This window comes from Giraffa tippelskirchi, chromosome 13 (assembly GCF_054371585.1).
Source record: "Giraffa tippelskirchi isolate mGirTip1 chromosome 13, T2T-mGirTip1v1.2.pri, whole genome shotgun sequence".
Taxonomy (NCBI): domain Eukaryota; kingdom Metazoa; phylum Chordata; class Mammalia; order Artiodactyla; family Giraffidae; genus Giraffa; species Giraffa tippelskirchi.
The window spans coordinates 118,654,327-118,675,866 of record NC_137287.1 but is presented as its reverse complement, the minus strand read 5'-3'; the positions used below and the strand labels follow the sequence as shown (position 1 = coordinate 118,675,866).

Sequence of the window (21,540 nt, the reverse complement as noted above, 5' to 3'; positions counted from 1 at the left end):
TGACTATTTCTCCTGGTGGGTGCTTCATGAAGAGGCAGTGCTCAAGATGCTCAAGAAATGGCACCAAGAGTCATGTTGGTCCTGCTTCTCAGACCCACTCCAGCTGCCCCCCGGTTGCCAGGCACCAGGCACTGTTCTGTTACCCCCTTCATCTTCGTCACAGCCCGATGTAGTGTCAACACTTCTGTTTTACAGATGAGGAAGCAGGCAGCAAGAAGCAGTCTCGTGGCCAGCAAGAAGCACGGCTGGTTGGAAGCCAAGTGGTGCTCAAGTCTGGCCCCTGACCTGTCCTGTCCCCTCCGAACCCCCGCTCTGGTGCAAAAGTCTCCACTCCCGTCCTTGGGTTGTGACCTGAGCTGGGCGGGGGCTGGCACGCACTGGGCTCCTCCCACCCTGTGCTCTGCCATCCTGGAAACGGAGCCTCCAGGAGAAGCTGGCTCCCAGAGAGATGAGGGGGGAACAGAAGGGTCCTGGCCTCTCCCTCGCACCCGCTTCCAGTCCCAGAGCCGCACCTTTGCGAGTCTGCTCAGTGAGGGGCTCGGGGGCAGGGTGGGGTGGGGAGAGGAGGCGGCGGGTGGGGAGGTGCTTCCAGCTGCCCTGCGCCCTCCCCTGGTGGGGCTTCCAAACTGCCCGGACTCCAACCCCTCCAGTCTAGCCAGTCTCTCCTTCCACCACCTGTCTCCCCGTTCGGGTTATGTTGGGGGACAGTCAGACTGAGGAGGCAAGAGGCCATGGTGGAGGAAGGTAGACCAGGATGGGGAAAAGGATGAAGGGAAGGTGGTCCTCCTGGTCTGCTGGGCATGGCACAAAAGCCCCCTGTCCTGGGAGGGGGGGAGTCGGCTGCTAGGCCTGGCTCATGAGGGACCGCAGCCTCCACTCCCACCTATGTTGATTTAGCCTCCTGACACGTCTTCCTCTTGCAACCTTTTCTAGGGGGAGGGGGGTGTGTTGTGTGGCGTGCACCGTCTTAGTATCTTAGTTCCCTGACCAGGGATCGAACCTGTGTCCTATGCAGTGAAAGTGCAGAGTCCTAACCACTGGACAGTCAGGGAATTCCCTCTTGCAACCTTTTAAAAGCATAATCACGTTACTTCCTAAATCCTATTTCAAACCCTCCAGAGGGTCTCCATCACACTTGAAATAAAAGCCAGACTCTCCCCTTGGCCACTGGCCCTTCTGGTCCACAGGTCGTCTCCAGTCTTTTGGCCCCACATTCTTCTCCATTCCGGCCACATGGGCTCCTGCTGCCTTGAGAGCCTCGCCATATGTGCTTCTACCCCAGGGCCTTTGCACTTGCTGTCCCCTCTGCCTATAAAGTTCACCCCTCTCTTTCTTCGGGTCTCTGGTCACATGGTGCCTCCTTGAAGAGACCCTCCCTGACCACCATCTGTAAACTAGCCCTCTCGCTGTATCATATCACCTTCCTTTTTTCTTTAATGAGATACAGTTCATCTACTATAAAATTCAGTCTTTCAAAACATATAATGAATCATATGTTTTTAGTATCGGTTTCAGTAGAGGTTTTTAGTATTGTCACCGGATGTGTAGCCATCACCGCTATCTAACTCCAGAGTATTTTCATTGCTCCAAAAAGAAACCTGGTCCCCATGAGCTGTCCCTCTCCATTCCCCTCTCCCCTTAGAACCTGGAGACCACAAATCTACTTTCTCTCTCTATTGGTTTGCCTTTTCTGGACATTCCACAGAAATACACTCAACACGCTGTGTGGCCTTTTGTGTCTGGCTTCTTTTGCTCAGCATGGTGGTTGTGAGGTGATTCCACACTGTAGCAGGAATCCAGACTCCACTCCTTTTCATGACTGCATAATGTTCCACGGCATGAATACACCAGGTTGCGTTTATCCATTCATCAGCCAGTGGGCATTTGGGTTGGCTCCACTTTGGGACTATTATGATTAATGTTACATGATTAATGTTACTGTGAGCAATAGTGTGTGTCTTTATGTATGAACATGTGTTTTCAATTCTTTGGGATCAATTGCTGGGTCATGTAGTCACTCTTCCTTTCAAGAAACTGCCAGTTTAGTTTCTGGAGCAGCTGCACCAATGTACATTCCCACCAGAAATATATGAGGATTTCATTTCTCCGCATTCTTGCCAGCCCTTATTTTCCTTTTTTTTTTTTATAATTATGGCCGTCTTAGTGGATTTGAAGTGGTACTGCATGTTGTTTTGATTTGCATTTCCCCAGTGATTCATGATGTGGGGCATTTTTTTCATGTGCTTACTGACCATTTGTGTATCTTCCTTGGAGAACTGTCTATTCAGATTCCTCTGTGTATTTTTAAATTGGGTTATTCGTTTTGTTCATTGCCATGCTCTCCAACCTCATCCGCTCTTGGTGGGCATGACAGGAAGTGTGAGATGACCAGGACCCTGGTCCTTGCTGGCTCACACAGAGAGCTCTGTATCCTTATACACCTGCAGGGAGATGACCACCTTGATTGGACCCCCTGATATGTACCAACGTCAACTGGTTCCCCAGCTTCTACTCTCAGCCCCCTGTGGTCCATTCCCTGCTCAGCAGTTAAAAGAATCTTGTAAAAACCTGAACCAAATCCTGCCCTCTTCTGCTCCAAACTTGCCTGGCTCTCACCTCACTCAGAGAAAACGCTAAAGACCCCAGAGTTGCCTCCAAGACCCTATGTGGTCTGGACACTGTTACCGCTCTGGCTCAACTTCTGCTATTTCTTGCTTGTCAATCCAGCCACACTGGCCCCCTCATTGTTCTTCAAACACACCAGGCATGATCCAACCTCAGGGCCTTTGCACTTGCTCTGTCTGCCTGGGAGCGCTCCTTGTAGACATCCGTGTGGCTCCCTCCCTCTCCCGCTTCAGGTCTTTGATCAAATGTCTCCTCAGGGAAGCCTTGTTGTTGTTCAGCCGCTAGGTCATGTCCCACTCTTTGTGACCCCTTGGACTGCAGCGTGCCAGGCTTCCCAAGGTCTCAGCCCATGCCCTGCACTCTTTATCTTCTTCCCGGCTCTATCCGATGGTGACAAGTGCTGTGACTCCTGCAGGCGACCTGGCGAGCCTCCCCTGGACCTGGGCAGTATCCCCTGGCTGGGCCACGCCTTGGAGTTTGGAAAAGATGCTGCCGGCTTCCTCACTAGGATGAAGGAGAAGCATGGTGACATCTTTACTGTAAGTGCCTCTTGGGAAGGACGGGGATGAGCAACTGGACCTATTAAACCTGCTGTTTACTGATTTCTTCAATATCCATCCATACGCTAACCATCCAGTTGTCCAGCCAACTTTCTGTATGCCTGTCCAACTGTATGTCCAACACTTATCTAACACACATCCCTTCGCTACCCTCCCAGCATCTTCCCAACACCCAGCTATGCATTCACGATCTGTCAAATAAATGTACATTCATCTAACTGACCTCTATCCATTCATTCAACTTCCATCTATGACATAGCCACCCATCCATCTAACATCTTAACCTTCTGCCTCTCTGCCCAGTATCTAACCAGCCTTCTTCCATCTTGGTATCTATCTAGTATTCATTCGTATATTCCCTTTCTATCAAACCTCTATCCACCTTTCTAAATATCTATCCATTATCTGTCTATTCATTTATTTATCATCTAATCCTCCATCTGTCTACCCAAATGTGTGTAGTATTCTTCCACTCATGGACCTAGCATCCATCCACCCTTTATCCACAGATTCAACTTCTACCAGCTTCCCTTCTCCTGCTTACCTGCCCATGTTGCCATTCATCTGCCACTACCACCCAGTACTCGATTATCCATCCTTTCAACATCCAGCGTCTGTCCACTTCATACATATCTATTTATATCTCTCTCCATCCACCACTTCAACATCCATACAATCACCACTGATCCATCCACTTCCGTGTATCCTTCTAACTTTCATGTGTCCAACATTCACCGTTCAATCTGCTGGCCCAGCGCCCACTTAGCATCCTACCATCCGTGTACCCAACAGTCATTCATACATTTAGTTTGCAGCCAACTTGTAGCCACCCATCCATCCATCTTTCCATCCAATGTAGATTCAGTGATCTGTCCTTCCACTTATCCACCCATCTAACTATCCATCCAGTCGCATTTTTTCTTGGGTATTGGGCCTGCATTTTATAAGAGTTTGATTAATATGACTCATGGACCACATTTTGAAAACAAGGCCAAGACAGTGGGTAGTTACAGTTGTGTGACACCCTCCACCGACATTTGAGGGGAAATACCGTTACCTTTGTTGACTACAGGATCACAGTTCTCCAGTGCTGTTTCCTTCCCATCTTGAGTATTGTGTTATGTACAGAGTTCAGCCTCCCAAAGAAGTAGACAGTGCTTTCACATCCACTAGCATTTACCCAACAGTATCCTTACTTCCTTCCATCCACACACACACACACCCCTGTAACGTACCCTCTAGCATTATCCACCAGCATTCTTTAATCCATCCATCCATCCATGTATTCATCCACCCAGTTCATCCATCTGTCCATCAGTCCTTCTGTCCTTCCATCCATTAACCCATTCATCCATCCATACATTCACCCACACGAACCTATAATGTATCCACCAGCATTTGTCTGCCAGCATCCATCCATCCATCCATCCATCCATCCATCTATCCTTTCATCCATCCTCCCATCCTTCCATCCACCCATCCTTCCATCCTTCCATCCATCCATCCTTCCACCCATCCATCCATCCATCCATCCATCCTTCCACCCATCCATCCTTCCATCCATCCATCCATCCATCCATCCATCCATCCATCCTTCCATCCAGTCCATCCACCTGTGATGCACACATGTCCCTCTGCTGCCTTCTGTGGACAGACTGTCTCCTGGCTGCTGCAGATACAACCACCAAGACCACCGTGGCAAATGCTTACAAGTGAGGTGGTTAAGAGCATAAACTTTAGTGCAAAAAAGTGCTGAATCCCAGTCCCAGCTCTGCCACTTCTCGGCTGTGTCATCTTGGGCACAGTGTGTGCCTTCTCTAAGCCTCATGTGTCAGCTCTAAGTGGGTAAATGATAGTCCCTGCCTCGCAGGGTGATTGTGAGGGGTGGATGAGGGGACGTTGTCTATAACGTACTTGGTGGGGTCAGCGCCTGGCACAGCTAAGCCCTCGGCCCCTGAGAGCCTGTGTTGTGCATACCTGTGCTCCTCGCTCCGTCCCTGCCCGCTCCCCAGGTGCTGGTGGGCGGCAGGCACGTCACGGTCCTCCTGGATCCCCACTCCTACGATGCGGTGGTGTGGGAGCCCCGCAGCAGGCTGGACTTCCACGCCTACGCCGTCTTCCTCATGGAGAGGATTTTCGACGTGCAGCTTCCGCATTATAACCCCGGTGATGAAAAGTCCAAGATGAAACCGTGAGTGGCCACAGATGGCACCTGATGGATGGGCCAGGGTGGGCAGTCGGCTTCTACCTGGGTGGTTCAAGTCCTGTATGGGCTGAACTGTCTCCACAACAGGTGTCCAGTAAAGACATTTCATTTTGGACTTCCCTGGTGGTCCAGTGGTTAAGACTCCTTGCCAGAATGCAGGGGACATGGGTTCAATCCCTGGTTGGGGAAGATCCCACGTGCCTTGTGGTGTGACCAAAAAAATAAAAGATGTTTTGAGAAAACAAAAAGCAACAAGCAAATGCAGGGAATTGAAATGAAGAATTCTTTCCTTCTCAAGAGACAGGGCTAATTTTTAGTAGAAGACTGGGGTTGGCATCAGCCGGACATGGATTCAAATCCCAGCTTTCCCACTGCTTATCTTTGTTATTTTGGGCAATCACCCACCCTCTCTGAGCCTCTGTTTCTACATCTGTCAAATGGAGGTAGTAGGGTGATTAATGTTTCTGAGTCCATACTCTGTGCTGGGCACAATATGATCTCATGAGCCTTCCTAGCAATTTTGAAGGTTAACTTACGGCCCCATTTTATAGATGAGGACACGGGGGCTCAGAGAAGAGAAGCGACTTGCCTGAGGTCACACAGCAGGTCCTGAAACATAAAGGATATTCACATCAACAAAAGGACCTGTGAGCATATCTACTGTCTTCACTCACATGCTGGTCATTGTCTTAGATTCACAGGCACAGAATGACACCAGTTTCCCTTTGAAAGGGAAAGTGAAGTCGCTCAGTTGTGTCCAACTCTTTGCGACCCCATGGACTGTAGCCTACCAGGTTCCTCTGTCCATGGCATTTTCCAGGCAAGAGTACTGGAATGGGTTGCCATTTCCTTCTCCAGGGGATCTTCCCGACCCAGGGATCGAACCCAGGTCTCCCACATTGTAGGCAGATGCTTTGCCATTTGAGCCACCAGGGAAGTCTGGTGGCTTCCCTTTGAAGACACCTGCCAAATGCCAGGTGTTTTCATAGGCACATGTTCATATCTGTGCAACAGCCTTAGAGGTAGGTATTTTTTTATCCATATTTCACAGATGAGGACACTGAGGGTCAGAGAAGTGACATGACATACCCAAGGTCAACCACTAGTAAGTGGCAGAGCTGGGATTTGAACCCAGGTCTGCTGTGTCCACAGCCCATTCTTCTCCCCATGAGATACTGAGGAGATAAGACTGCATCTGCGCCTAAAGAGTGCATGCAGCCTGGTGGTCATCTTTAGAAAGAGTCACCTCCTGGGGTCAGGAAAAGCATCTAGGGGTCTGGGTTTTGCAGGACTGCTAAAGCTGAGGAGAGGCCGGCATCATAAGGTGAATATTGATGAGAGGCAATACTCAGTCTGACCGTGGCTTTGTGGAGCAGATTTTAGGAGTATTCCTGAGCCTGAGTGTCCTGGATCCCGCTATTCCATTGGTCCCATTAGCAACAAGAGTCCACAGTTGGTTCACTGCATCCTATCCCCCGACCCAGGGAAGATCCCAGTTTGCTCCAGGGTCTGCTCCCAAGAGCTTCTGGGCTTTTCTCACAAGTTGGCGTGAGGTCCTCTGGGCATGGCTGCTGCATCTGTTGATGACCACAGTCCCCACTGAGGACTCACGCTTGGAATAGAGTGATAAGTGTTGATCACTGAGCCAGCTCCCAGGTACCGAGCACCGTGTTAAGCCCTTTAACATATTGTCTCACGTGGGTCATGTCTATTGTTTTTCCAGTAATGAAACATCCAAAAGCTTTTATTATCTGAAGTTCACAACCCCCCCCCTGGAAGTTTTCCCATCTTGAATTCTCAAAGAAACGAGGGGCTTGCTCAGTCTAAAGGGATCTATCCTATTTCCAAACCCCAGGGGGCGACAGAGAGCCGGAGCCCATGATTGTGACGCTAGTACTGTTCTTGTTGTTGCCACCAGGTGGCGCTGTTGAACATGGGCTCTGCGCCACCCTGTGGGCTCCTCTCTTGATTCACTGGTACCCTTTGTGGTCTAGGTTCTTGCAGACTGTAGAGGGGCCTTACGCTTAGGTAGAAGATCCCATCTTCCCCAGCTTCTAATCATATGCTCAGTCATGGCTCAATGTTGAATGTTGTGGAGGCTCGGTACAGAGAGGCTTCTAGCTTTAGCCACACATTCTCCCAGAACTGGTCCTCTCCGTAGTATCCTAGGTACATAAATAATGAGACCAGATCACCAGCCATATTCCCTTACTCTGCATGTAGCCTTCACTCGGAGTCATGTCTTATCAGCAGCACTTGGCTGGGGACACTTTATCCAAACATATCTCCCTAACTTTGAATCTCAAGGAAAAATGGTTGGTTTCTTAGTTTTACCTCTTCTGTAAGTCTGTGAGTTCCTTATCTAAGCAGGCACAACTATCATGGTTAAGCATTCAGACTCTGGAGTTGGGCAGATCAGGGTTTCAGTCTTAGCTGTATCACTTACTGTCTGGTGAGCTTGGGCAAGTTACTGTCTTCTCTGTCCCTTAGTCTCCCCATCTGTAAAATGGGTATCATAATAGTAACTGCTATCCCTAGTGTGGTCAAAAGATGAAGTGAGATCATTGTGCTTGGCACAATAAATAGTAACTGTTGCCATTGTTGACAGTGATAGAAATAATAATATCATTCTGGTTAAGCTGGTCACCCAAAGAAGAACTGGAGCCCTGAGACTCTGAAGTCTGGGGAAGGAGGTGCTTGTGTGCTATATATATATATATATATATTTTTTTTTTTTGGAAGCTACACTCTCACTGCTTTGTTCCTTGCCCCAGGACTCTCCTCCACAAAGAACTCCAGGCGCTCACAGATGCCATGTATACCAACCTCCGCACTGTCCTGCTGGGTGACACCGTGGAAGCGGGCAGTGGCTGGCATGAGATGGGCCTCCTCGAGTTCTCCTACAGCTTCTTGCTCAGGTGAGCCCAGCACTCTGGACCGCCATGAATAGTGGCCAAGGGAACCAAGAGGACTTTATGGGTGCAGAAGCGGTTTGGGATGGTCCCAAGCCAAGGCTGCAAGATGACATTTTGTACCTGAAACTCCGAGTGGTCACCTGGTCCTCAGCCTATGGGCTGTAAAGGAGACATAGGCTGGGAAAGGGGCCTTGCTGGTCACCCAGAAGCTTGGCAAAGAGGGCCGGTGTGACTGGAGCCTAATGAGCTGAGGAGATGGGGCAGGGCAATGAGGATGCAGTTGGCAGAAACCAGGTCTCACAGAACTTCAAAGCCGTGGAATTTATTCTAAGATGAGTGACATTGGGAGGGTAAGCAGGGGACATGACACTATTGGACTTAGAATTGTTTTTTTCTAATATTTATTTATTTCTCTGGCTGTGTCGGGTCTTAGCTGTGCACGTGGGACCGTCATTGCTTCCTGCAGGATCTTCATTGTGATGTGCAGGCTCAGTAACCCCATGGCATGTCAGATCTTAGTTCCCCAACCAGGGAGCAAACCTGTGTCCCCTGCATTGGAAGGCGGTTCTTAACCACTGGACCACCGGTGAAGTCCTAGACTTAGAGTTTTAAAAGCTCTCTTTGTCTGCCAGATGGAGACTAGACCATAGTTCGGGTGGATGACAACAAAAGAGAGGCACGGGGACCTGTTAGAAGGCTGTTGTAGTTGCAGAGGTGAGAGAGAATGGTGATCTGGACCAGGACATTGGGAGAAATGGGGCAGCTTTGGGCTTCCCTGATAGCTCAGTTGGTAAAGGATCTGCCTGCAATGCAGGAGACCCCGGTTCAATTCCTGGGTCGAGAAGATCCGCTGGAGAAGGGATAGGCTACCCACTCCAGTATCCTGGACTGGAGAATTCCATGGACTGTATAGTCCGTGGGGTCACAAAGAGTCGGACACAGCTGAGTGACTTTCACTTTCACTTCACTCTGGGGGATGAGGTTGATGGGACCTGCTGAAGGACTTGATGGCCTGGTAGATGGAGGAACATGGCCACAGGTAGTGAGGGAAAGAGATTCAGTAAGGACAGCTCGTTGATTTTTGGTGGCACCATTAATGACCAGCACCTCATAAAAGCAAGACATTTCAACCGCTCGAAAAAATTAGAGCAACAGCTTCAGAATAAAGGACAGGCGTTTGCTGACACATATGAGTACCCTGGGACGTTTATGACACATGTGTACATGTAGGCTCAATGGGTGCTAATACATTTAATTCACACAATATCTCTATGAAGCAGGTGCCTCACAAACCCCATTTGACAGATGAGAAAACTAAGGCCTGGAGAGCCTAAGTCATTTGCCCAGAGTCTCCCGGTCGGGACCCTGGGAGGGCTGGCTGCAGAGCCTACACCCTCAAGCACAACCCTTGCTGGGTTCACTTTTTCTCATTTTACCCTGGACTGGTGCAGACACCTTCAAGGGCTGTGACTGGTCTGGGTGATGCTGGTCTGGTCCACCCTGTCATCGTATGGTGGGGAGACTGCGGTCCAGAGAGGGCCCCCCCAGCAAGATCACAGTGGGGAGCCTCCAGATCTCCTGGTTCCTGCCACCCTGTATGCTTTTGAGGGCAGAGAAGTCAGAGGAGAAGCTGAGACACTGGGGGAGGTAGGGGCCGCGTGGTGGCAGCTGGGTCTGTTCAGGTCCGTGGTGAGAGCAGGCTCTGCGCTGGGGGCAGATATAAGTGGATGCCTGTGTCTTCAAGGCCTGAGCCCTGGCTGCAGCTCCTGCCTCCCGGCTTGGCAGCAGCCTCTGGCCTTTTCATCGCCATCTGCAGCCCCTGAAATAGAGAGGGAGTGGGCGAGCTGGACGGCAGGTACCCTGATGGGGAGGCGCGTCTTCACGGAGCCCAGCTCACAGGGTTCCACCCGTCCTGCATGCGCCCGGGCCTCCCTCAGTCCCATCCAGAGTTCTGACTTTGATTCCTCTGGGGTCATCTCACCAGCCTCCTCGCTGCCCCTTGAACAGGCCAGGCACGCTCCCGCCTCGAGGCCTTTGCAGTTTCCGCTCCCTTGCCCAAGACTGCTGTTCTCTACATGCCCGCACGGCTCCCACCTCACTTCATTCAAGTCTCGTCTCAAGGGTCACCTCCTCAGGGAGGCCTTTCCTGACACCTCATTTACTATAATTTACTCTGATGTCCCCCGGGGCTTCCCAGGTGGCTCAGTGATAAAGAATCCACCTGCCAATGCAGGAAACACAGGTTTGATCCTTGGGTCGGGAAGATTCCATGGAGGAGGAATTGGTAACGCTCTCCAGTATTCCTGCATGAAAAAGCCCCTGGACCGAGAAGCCTGGGGGGCTACAGTCCAGGGGGTGGCAAATAGTCGGGCATGAGTGAGTGAGCACACAGACCTCTTATCCCCCAGCCTTATTCCAGCTTTTTCTGGCTGGCCTCTAGCGCCACCTATGGGTCAAGCATGTATTTACAGGTAACGTAATCACTTCCTGCCTGTCTTAGCTGTATTAGGTCTTATTTCCAAGTGAAGGAGCCTTAGAAAGGGCACCGCGTCCACAGTGTGAAATCTCGTGGTTCTTCCTGGTTTTCTTTTCTTTCTTTTCTTTTCGGGAGGATTTTTTTTTTTCCATTGCCTATTTTTGGTAGAAATTTTATCTAAGGAACTAGTTTTCTGCTTTAAGAAAAACAAGCAAACAAACAAACAACACCAGTACAAGAAGGGTGTTGAACTGCCGCGTCACAGAGACCTCGGGGCCGGGGGAGGACTGTGTGGCCCTGCCAGCTCGTCCCCGTCTGAGAGCGGTGGCCGTGACTCCGCTCCTGCCCCGGGCTGCCAGGCGGGGCTGCAGGCAGCCAGTGGCCAGACACTCCCCTTTCTCAAGACGAGATGGAGGGGGAAATCCGGGTTTTGTGTTCAGTTCAGTTCAGTTCAGTCGCTCAGTCGTGTCCGACTCTGCGACCCCATGGGCTGCAGCACGCCAGGCCTCCCTGTCCATCACCAGCTCCCGGAGTTGACTCAGACTCATGTCCGTTGAGTTGGTGATGCCATCCAAGATTTTGTGTGAGTTTCCCCAAATGTTTAAACATGCATTCAGTTTGTTTTTAGGAAGACACAATTAACCAAACAAAACACGTTTCTGGACTGAATCCTGTCTGTGGGCTGTACCTTTACAGCTTCTGCCGTAAGGGGACTGAGGGTGTTTTTCTGGAGAGGAGGACCCAGGGCTTACACGTCTGGGAGAGAAGGAGCAGGGAATCCCTTCCAAGCTGATGCAGTGGCGTCAGTGGGGCCCGAAGGTCAGAGCTCGTTCCAGCCATTCTGAAGGAAGGATTGCTTCCTCCTCATCCAGTGGGATGGGCAGGTCTTCAACCCGCCATCTCTGGGGGGCGTGGAGGCCAAGACGGGAGGAGGGGAGGGCAGTGGGAGGCAGGGAAAAGTAGGAGAGCAGCTCGGATAACTGAGCTCAGAATCATGGTGACCCTGTATTTTCTTCTAAGATCAGTGTTCTTGGGATTGAGTTCTAGCTATCCATCCAGCCAGCCACCCATCCATTCATCCACTCTCCCTCCCTCCTCCCATCCGTCCATCCATCCACCCATCCTTCCATCCATCCATCCATCCACCCACCCATCCTCCCATCCATTCATCCACCCACCCATCCTCCCGTCCATTCATCCATCCACCCACTCTCCCTCCCTCCTTCCCATCCATCCATCCATCTACCCATCCTCCCATCCATCCATCCATCCATCTACTCATCCTCCCATCCATCCACCCATCCATCCATCCATCCACCCACCCTCCCACCTTCCCTCCCTCCATCCCATCCATCCACCCATCCATTGATAGAATGTTTACTGAAGACTTATTGCACACCTACACTGTGTAAATGAGGGTGGGGACTAGACAGGCGTCTCTCAGCCCCACCCTCCCACATCCCTGCTTCCATCCTCTCTTCAGGAGAATCCCTGTCCTGGGAGATCCAGGGGCTAGGAGTAGCTGTGGGAGGCTGCGTCAGGGCCTCACGGTGTCTCTCTGCAGAGGTCCTGGCCCCTCTCACTGCGTGGAAAAAGTGAAAACCTGTGGTTTCCCTCCCAGGACTGAGGCCGGTGGGGCTGGGCTCCTGGAGCACTGAAAGTGAAAACATGGGTGGTGAAAACATTTCCTCTGGGAGCATTCCTGCGGGCACTGTAAATGTGTGTGTTGTGCGTATGGTGTGTGTGTGTGTGTGTGTGTGTGTGTGCACTTGCTCTTGCATCTCCTCCTTTCTCCCTACTCCCCCACCAGGCCCCGTCCCTCTCCTGCTCAGACCCCCCTTGCCCTTGAGGTCAAGGCCAGCCGTCCCATGTTGACGGCCAGCCCTGTGTGATGGGCTCTGGCGACTCCCAGGCCACTCCAGCCCAGCGCCTGGCAGTCCTGGGACCCAGCCATGGCTGCTCCCTTGGCTGCAGGCCTTTGCCTGGGCTGTGCCCTCTGCCAGAACCCCTGTCCCCTGCTTATCCTGCAGGTTCCAGCTCAGATCCTGCCTCCTCCAAGGAGCCTGTCCTGACTTCCTCTCCAGGGGCAGGAACCCCTTTTCCCGACCTGGGGCCCCCATCTTGCCCTTCCACCTACTCTGCTTACCCACTTCCAACAGCGCATCCGCGCTCCTTCCTGCGGCAGAGGTTGGCTCTTCCCTGTGCCCTGGACCCCTCCCTCTGCCCATCGTGCAGCTTGACCTGAAGGGGTGCCCCGCCCCTCCCTCTCCCGCGTTGTCCCTCCCGCTGAGCCCTGGCTGGCCCACGGCTCCTCCGCTCACTTCCCTGTCTGTCGTGAGGGGCTTGTGTCTTTTCTTCTCTGCTGACTCTCTGGCCCAGTCCCTGACATAGGGTAGGAAAATCTGGTGCTCCCCAGAGATATGAATGAAGCAGAGCTCATAGGCAGCCCCGAGAGCTCAGTTGGGGCCATTCAGAGACGGCCTGCTGACCCTCTGTTTGCTGCCTCCAGAGCCGGCTACCTGACTCAGTACGGCGTCGAGGCACCGCCACACACCAAGGAGAGCCAGGCCCAGGACCGCGTCCACTCAGCCGACGTCTTCCACACCTTCCGCCAGCTTGACCTGCTGCTTCCCAAGCTGGCACGTGGCTCCCTGTCAGCAAGTAAGCACTGTGGGGTCTTCGGTGGGCTGTTGGGCTGGCAGAGGGGCCCAGAGAGGGAGTCCACCCTCAAGCCGAAGGATCATAGATGACACGAGAAGGAAAACATTCTAATGCCTTTTGAGGCAGTGAGGTCCCCGTCATGAGGGTATGCAAGAGCACACTGGTGGGAAGGCAGGGCTTGGACTAGAGCTGGGGTTCCTGTTGGAAATTCTGGTACAGCACATCTGGAGTGGGGCTTGGGGGCCTTTTGTGTGTGTGCTTCCTTTCTAGGTTTAAGATTTAATTTGCTTTAAAGACTCTTTTTGTTTCTTTAGAAATTCTTACAAGTAGTTTATGCTGATTATAAGACGTTTAAGCCAAATAGAATAATTTAGAGGGAATAATAAAAGATTTCTCCACCTTCTTCTCATCCCAGTCCACCACTTCTCTTCCCCTCCACAGAGGTGATCTTTATTACTAGCATGGAGAGTTTTCTCTAAACACACACACAGAATTCTTTTTTTTTTAAATTGAGGTATATTTTATATATAAGTAAGCACACAGTCCTAAATGCACCGCTGAGAGATGAATCTAAACTTTCCATGCCCTTTCCCAGTCAATATCCACCCCCTAGAGTTAGCCACTATATGGATTTCTTCCACCTCAGCTACTTTTACCTGTTCTTGACCTTCCTATACAAAGAATCATAGAATATGTGCACTTGGATGTCTGATTTTTTCCACTCAACTTTATGTCTGTAAGATTCATGGAGATTGTTGTATGTGTCTATGGTTTCTTTTTCGTTGCTCTGCAGTATTTCATTGGAGTAATAATCACAATTTGTTAAACATTCCTGGTTGAGGGGCACCTGGGTGGTTTCCAGTTTGTGGCTATGAATTAGGTGGCTGTGCACGTTCTTGAACACGTCTTTCTGGCACAAATGCCTTCATTTCTCTTAGTGTTCAGCCCTGTGCTTTTTTAATATCAGTGTGGCACTCTGGAGGAATTGTTCTGCTAGAGTTTTCACTGAGCTCCACATCTAGAACTTCCCACATGGGTTTGTAAAAACCCACCGCCTTCATTTTTGTGGCTACAGAGGGAAATCAACATTGGTAGAAAGCGTTCTGCTGGATTCAGGGAACCAGACCCACAGGAACCCCTGGGATGCATTCTCCCCTGGCCGCTGTGTCTGAGACTTCCCCAGGGAGAAGAGTCCCCTGGGGCCCTTGTTAATAAGTCTGCAAGCGCCATCCCAGTCCTTTTGATTCGAATGAGCTTCCCTGGTGGCTCAGAGGGTAAAGAATTTGCCAGCAGTGTAGAAGTTGTTTAGTCACTCAGTCATGTCCAACTCTTGGGACCCCATGGACTGCAGCATGCCAGGCCTCCCTGTTCTTCACCATCTCCCGGAACTTGCTCAAACTTCTGTCCATCAAGTCGGTGATGCTGTCCAACCATCTCATCCTCTGTTGTCCCCTTCTCCTCCCGCCTTCAATCTTTCCCAGCATTAGGATCTTTTCCAGTGTGTCAGCATCAGGTGGCCAAAGTATTGGAGCTTCTGTTTCAGCATCAGTCCTTCCAATGAATATTCAAGACTGATCTCCTTTAGGATTGGCTGCTTGGATCTCCTTGCAGTCCAAGGGACTCTCAAGAGTCTTCTCCAACACCACAGTTTGAAAGCATCAGTTCTTCAGTGCTCAGCCTTCTTTATCGTCCAACCCTCACATCCATACATGACTACTGGAAAAACCATAGCTTTGACTAGACAGACCTTTGTAGGCAAAGCAATGCAGGAGACCAAGGTTCGATCCCTGGTTTGGGAAGATCCCCTGGAGGAGGGCATGGCAACCCACTCCAGTGTTCTTGCCTGGAGAATTCCATGGACAGAGGAGCCTGGTGGGCTACAGTCCATGGGATCACAAAGAGTCAGACAGGACTGGGTGACTAACACTTTCACTTTCTCCAGGAAGACTGGGACATGTGTTTTTGACAAGTTTCTGACAACTCAGCCATGAGAAGGCTGAGAAACACTGTGTCCTGGTCTCAGAAACTTGTAGGAAGACTTGGATTTGAATCAGTACTTTGTTGCTTCCTTGCTGGTGATTTAGGGCAAGTTATTGAACTTCTTTTTGCCCTTGGTCTTTTCTCTGGAGGGGCAATTGAAGCCCGTGGTTAAGACACTCTGGGCTGAGGTGGCTTGAGATGGGTCACTGGCTCTTACATACTTTCTCCGTGCCTCAGTGATCCCATCTGTAAAATGGAGAGAACAGTAGGATCTTCCTAGAAGGTGGCCGTTAGGATTGGCTGAGGTAATGAGAAAAAACATTATTTGTTGAGCAGTTTCTTTGTGCCAGATAACCAGGTTAAACACTGTGTCATTTAATGCTTACAACAGCTCATTTTAAAAAATCAAACTTTAACACGTTATATCGTTTAAGTTAAAAAAAAAGCAAAAAACATAGGGGACTTCCCTGGTGGCCCAGTGGATACGAATCTGCCTGCCAGTGCAGACGACACAGGGTTCAATGCCTGGTCTGGGAAGATTCCACATGCCTTGGAGCAGCTAAGCCTGTGCACCGCGACCACTGAGCCTTCGCCCCAGAGCCTGCACGCTGAACCCACGGAGCCGCTTTGCTGCAGCTGCTGAGCCCGCTCGCCTAGAGCCTATGCTCCACAGCAAGAGAAGCCCCCGCAGAGAGAAGCCCCAGCACCACAACAAACAGCACTCATTGCAGCTAGAGAACGCCCATGCAAAGCAATGAAGCCTCGGTGAAGGCAAACATGATAATACAACAAAAATAAAATAAGCAAAATTTAAAATTATATATATACATAAAAGAAAGAAACATAGGAACTGCCCTGGTGGTCTAGTGGCTGAGACTCTGTGCTCCCAATGCAAGGGGACCGGGTATGATCCATGGTCAGGGAACTAGGTCCCACATGCCACAACTAAGAGTTCACATGATGCAACTAAACATCCCTCATGCCACAACGAAATCAAACACCCCGTATGCCACAATGAAGACCTGACGCAGCCAAATAAGTATTTTTTTAAAAAGAAACATATTCTTGTGATAGATGCAGACAGAAAAAAGTAATAATGCTCTTCCAAGCCCATCTTCCTGTGGAAACCAGTGTTAACATACTCATATATCCCTTCAGTGTTTTGTAGGGATACTCTATTTAAAAAATGGAGACAGGTATATATATCTAAAGTGTCACTGTGTGTGTTTGCAAAAAGGGATTATATTTATTATCTGCAACTTATTTTTTTAATCTAACAATATAGCTGCACAATCTCCCTTGTCAATTCAAACATCTTCTAGAGGCATTAGCCAATGCAATTAGATAAGAGAAATCAATTACCAATATAATAATGAGTAAAGAAGAAATAAAACTATCCCTATTTGCAAGTAATCTGATACTGTGCCCAGAAAACCCCAGAGAATCTATAAAACTAACTCAAGCATAATATATATATATATATACGTATATATATATGTATATATATATGTGTATATATATATAGCAAAGCAGAAGGATGTGAAAATCAACATAAAAAACCCAGACATCTTTCTGGCTCTTTCAGGTCACTATTTAGACAGCCACCCCCTCCAATGGATATTTATAATTGTTTCCTTTTTGTGTGTGTGACTGTTATAGTTGGCATTGTTGTTGTTGTGCAGTTGCTAAGTTGTGTCCAGTTCTTTGCGACCCCATGGACTGTAGAATGTCAAGCTTCCCTGTCCTTCACCATCTCCCAGAGTTCACTCAAACTCATGTCCATCGAGTCAGTGATGCCATCCAACCATCTCATCTTCTGTCGTCCCCTTCTCCTCCTGCCCTCAATCTTTCCCAGCATCAGGGTCTTTTCCAATGAGTCGGCTCTTCGCATCAGATGGCCAAAGTATTGGCGCTTCAGCATCAGTCCTTCCAGTGAAAGTTGGCATTATTAAAATCCAATGAAAGTTGGTGTTATTAAACTCTTTTTTTCAGGTAAAGAAACTGAGGCTCAGAGAAGTGAAGTCATTTTTCATAGACACATAGCTGGTAGGTGGCAGAGCAGCAAGACAGGCTTGATGTTTGATTGCAAAACCTAGTGCACGGAGCACGGACACAGCCCAGCTGTGATTGCTTCTCCGGGGAAGAGGAGTTTCTCCGTTGCTGTTTCTTCCATACAGATGCCCTGGGGGAGTCTGGGTAGATGCCGAGAGGGACCCTCCCTTTTATCCTGGGAGCAGCTGTGGACTGGGTATGGGAAGGCTGCATTTCTCAGTATGGGCAGCAGGTGGCAATGTGGGGGACGATTTCTGAACTTAGGACAGGAGGCTGGGATGCAGAAGGGCCCCCGGAGCTTGCTATGGGGCATGTGAAGCTATGCAGCTACTTCGGAAAAGCAATTTGGTAGAACCTATCAGCATAAAATACACACACCTTTGATCCTGTACTTCCGCTTCTTGGAGATCCCCCCATAGAGATGCTCCCATGTGCCTACAAACCCACAGGTGTTCATTGCCTGTTATCTGTGGAAAATTGTTTTCCCTGGAAAATTGAAACCTGGTGCCAAAAAGTTTCAGGACCACTGTCTTAGAGTTTCTTTCTTTTTCTTTTATTATTATTGTTGTTGTTGTTGTTTACTATTTTCATGCCCTATTCCTCCTCTGGTTTTAGAAATATAAACATTTTAAAAGAAGATTGAGCTTTTGAGGACCTTAGACAATCGAATTTGGTGCTTCTCGTACAGGAGAGAGTTGGGGGGCAGTAGGGAGTTAAATAGAGCCCTGAGCTAAGCAAACCGCTTCTTTCTCGAGTAATCATTTCTCTGGATTATTGGCTGTTTTATTTGAATATTGTTTGGGGGGAGAAGCATTCTCATGTTAAAGAATCACAGGGTCTAATGCAAAAATCAAATGCATTTTAAAGGTGAAACACAAGACTTTAAAAATATGTCTCCACTGGGGGCCCTTCTGAACTGTACTCTTGGGTTTCTAGGGGACAGAGGTGTTTCCAAACCTAGACCTCTTGCTTTACAAATGGGGAGACTGAGGGACTTCCCTGATGGTCCAGAGGCTACTCTGAACTCCCAACGCAGGGGGCCCTGATCAGGGAACTAGATCCCACAGGCCGCAACTAAGAGTTCACGTGCCACAGCTAAATAGCTGGCGTGCCTCAGTGAAGAGCGAGGACCCCAAGTGCTGCAACTAAGACCTGGTGCAGCCAAACAAAGAAAGAAATATTTGAGGAAAAATAATGCGACTGAGGCTCAGAGATGGACAGGGCCTCAAGCCAAGCCCACCCAGCATGGGAAGTCTGGGATTGAACCTGTTTCTCCTGCTTCTGACCGAGTTCCCAGTCACATGAGCCTGGCAGTTCTGATTCACAGCCTCATTACATGGGGGCTGATAAATAGTACCTTACAAGAACGGCGGGATATAGCAAGTGCAATTTGCCAAATCCCTGCCAGTGCGGAGTGTGCTCCGCGTGTGATCTTTTTGAGTCCTCCTAGTGGTCCTCTGAGCCAGGTTGCCCCCATTTTTGAGATGGGGAACTGAGTCTCAGAAATACAGTGATTTACCCAAGTTTATCCTTCTAGGAAGGGGCAGAGCTGGGATCTCAACCTGGGTTGCTATGGCTGCAAACCAGGTGATCCTTATTTCACAATTTATTGTTTCTTAATTATAGAAATAATACACGAATACATTCCCCTTGGGCTAATAATTCACTAACATTCATTCAGCTTTGTTTGATAGTATAGCTAATGTTTATTAGGCCCGGGCTAGGCCTCACTCTTCAGGCTTTATCATGTGAATGCATTCAATCCCTGTACAACCCTATGTGGTGAGTACTCGTACCTTAATTTATAGGTGAGAAAACCGAGATGTTCAGAGGTGAGGTGCCTTATTCAAGATCAGGCACTCTGCTCCAGAGCTTGGGCTCTTAAGTGGGCTTCCCTGCCTCTTGTGAAAAAATAAAATATCGCAGAGAAGGCGTATACTCTTCTGACTCACTCTCTGTATCGACATCTATCTCCAAGGTAACCATTGTTACCAATTGAGTGTGGCACTGCTGCAGTCCACGGGGTCATGAACAGTCGGACAGGACCGAGCGGCCGAACAACAACTGCTAAAACAGTGCCATCCTGTAGAAATAGAATGCTGGCCACATATGTAATTTTACATTTTCTAGTAGACACATTTAAAAAAAATAAAGAGGAATTCCACAGCATTCCAGTGGTTAAGACTCCAGGCTTCCACTGCAGGGGGCACAGGTTTGATCCCTCGTTGGGGAACTAAGATTCCACATGCCGCAGGGTGCAGCCAGGGGAAAAAAATCCCATAAGAATAAAATAAATACATAAAATTAAATATAAAAAAGAGGTGAAATCAACTTTAATAATATTTTTCTTTAACCCAATATATCGAAACTATTAGCATTTTAGCATGTAATTAATATAAAATTACTATGATATTTTACATTTTGTGTCTGTCGCCAAGACTTGAAATCTGGTATGTACTTTTGACTCACAGGACATCCCAATTCTGAGTGGCCACACTTCACGTGCTCAGTCAGCATATGTGACTTGTGGCTTTCTTTCTGGACAGAGTTAGTCTTGACCCTTCTCCAGGTGCACATGTGAAACACAGTACACCCCAGTTATACTCAGATCCAAATACAGCAAGCCCTGGTTTTCCCAGCAGGAAGGGTTTTGTTTTTTGGTTTGGTTTGTCTTTTTAGTCAACCTAAACGTGGAAATAATTACAACTGGAAATGAAATAACATTTCCTTATCAGTTTTGTTGAGCAACCGTGGTTAAGCTCACACGTTGTATAAACTAACCGTTTAGAAATGCTTTCTTCTCACACTCACCTCTCAGCAAGTGGCTTGTTCAGACTCCGTCTTGGACACCTCTGTCATCTCCATCAGTGGGGTGGCAGGTGGAGTCACCAAACTCAGTTTTCCAGAACCTCTTTCTTCACTCCCGTATCGTCTGATTGAAATATGGAATTAACTTTTTGAATCTATCCATCCATGAATCTATGATCTTTCGCTGGAAATTCTTTACGGGGCTGGGGTTGGTGCCAGATTTTGTTTCACGTGATTCAAACGTTGAAAATATAAAATGGTAACAGCGAGACGTCTCCCATCCGTCCTTGTCATCCTTCCCTCCGCCCTGTCCCCACCACCCTGCCCACAGTCAGCTAGTGTTATTGGTTTCTCGTGGATCCTTCCAGAGTTCCTTCATGTGAATACAAGCGGACATGATGTCATTCTTTCTTTTCTCTTTTGCTCACAAGTGCATGGGGAGACACACTGGTGTGGACACTGCTTTTTCCTAACAGTGTAGCTATAATGAAATCTTGTGTAAGATTTTGTGTGTCCTGCACTATTCTAGGGGCTCTAAAAATGTTAAGCTGATTTTACCAAATTGCCAATATAGTTGTGTTTTTTTTTTTACTAATTTTTTTAAAGACTTTCTCCTGGACCTTTTGTTTTATTTATTTTATTATGATTCTTTTTATTTTTTTTAAGAGCTGCTGTAGGTCTTCGTTGCTACAGGGGTTTTTCTCTAGTTGCAGCAAGGAGGGGCTACTCTCTAGTTGTGGTATGAGGGCTTCTCACTGTGGTGGCTTTTCCTGTTTCAGAGCACAGGCTAGTTGCAGCTCGCACAGGCTTACTTGCTCCGTGGCCTGTGGGATCTTCCTGGACAGGGGATAAAACCCATGCCTCCTGCCTTGGCATCTTTACCACTAAGCCACCAGGGAAGGCCCCCAAAATACACATAACACGTAGCAAATATACATAACAGGAAAATCATGTATTTCGGACGAACAGTTGGCCTCTTTGCTTTAAATTGAGAAGTATGTCACCTGAAAAAGTGTCTAGAGGTGGAAGAAAAGCATATGGAGCATATTACGGGAAAACGTAATTAATATGCTTAAATAAGTTTCACCGCCACTTTACATTCCGTCACGTGAAGCCTGGTTTAGAGCCACTGGGTAGATGGGTCTTCCTGAAACACTGGTTTGTGGGTCAAAAAAGTCAGTGAGAGAGTTGCTAGTACTTTGGAATTTTGTAGCAATCCAAGTGACTCCTTCTTTTCCAAAGGGTGATTTGGGGGAA

General features: G+C 48.8%; 1 protein-coding gene across 2 annotated transcripts in view; it reads left to right on the top strand.

Annotated features, from left to right (window-relative positions):
- PTGIS (prostaglandin I2 synthase) overlaps window positions 1-21,540 on the top strand; it is a 53,767-nt gene that overhangs the window by 10,677 nt on the left and 21,550 nt on the right. For both annotated transcript variants that reach the window (XM_081561090.1, XM_081561092.1), the window contains exons 2-5: window positions 3,041-3,164; window positions 5,198-5,376; window positions 8,166-8,309; window positions 13,292-13,443. In XM_081561090.1, coding sequence (XP_081417216.1) covers window positions 3,041-3,164; window positions 5,198-5,376; window positions 8,166-8,309; window positions 13,292-13,443 — 599 coding nt within the window. The remainder of the gene's footprint in view (window positions 1-3,040; window positions 3,165-5,197; window positions 5,377-8,165; window positions 8,310-13,291; window positions 13,444-21,540) is intronic.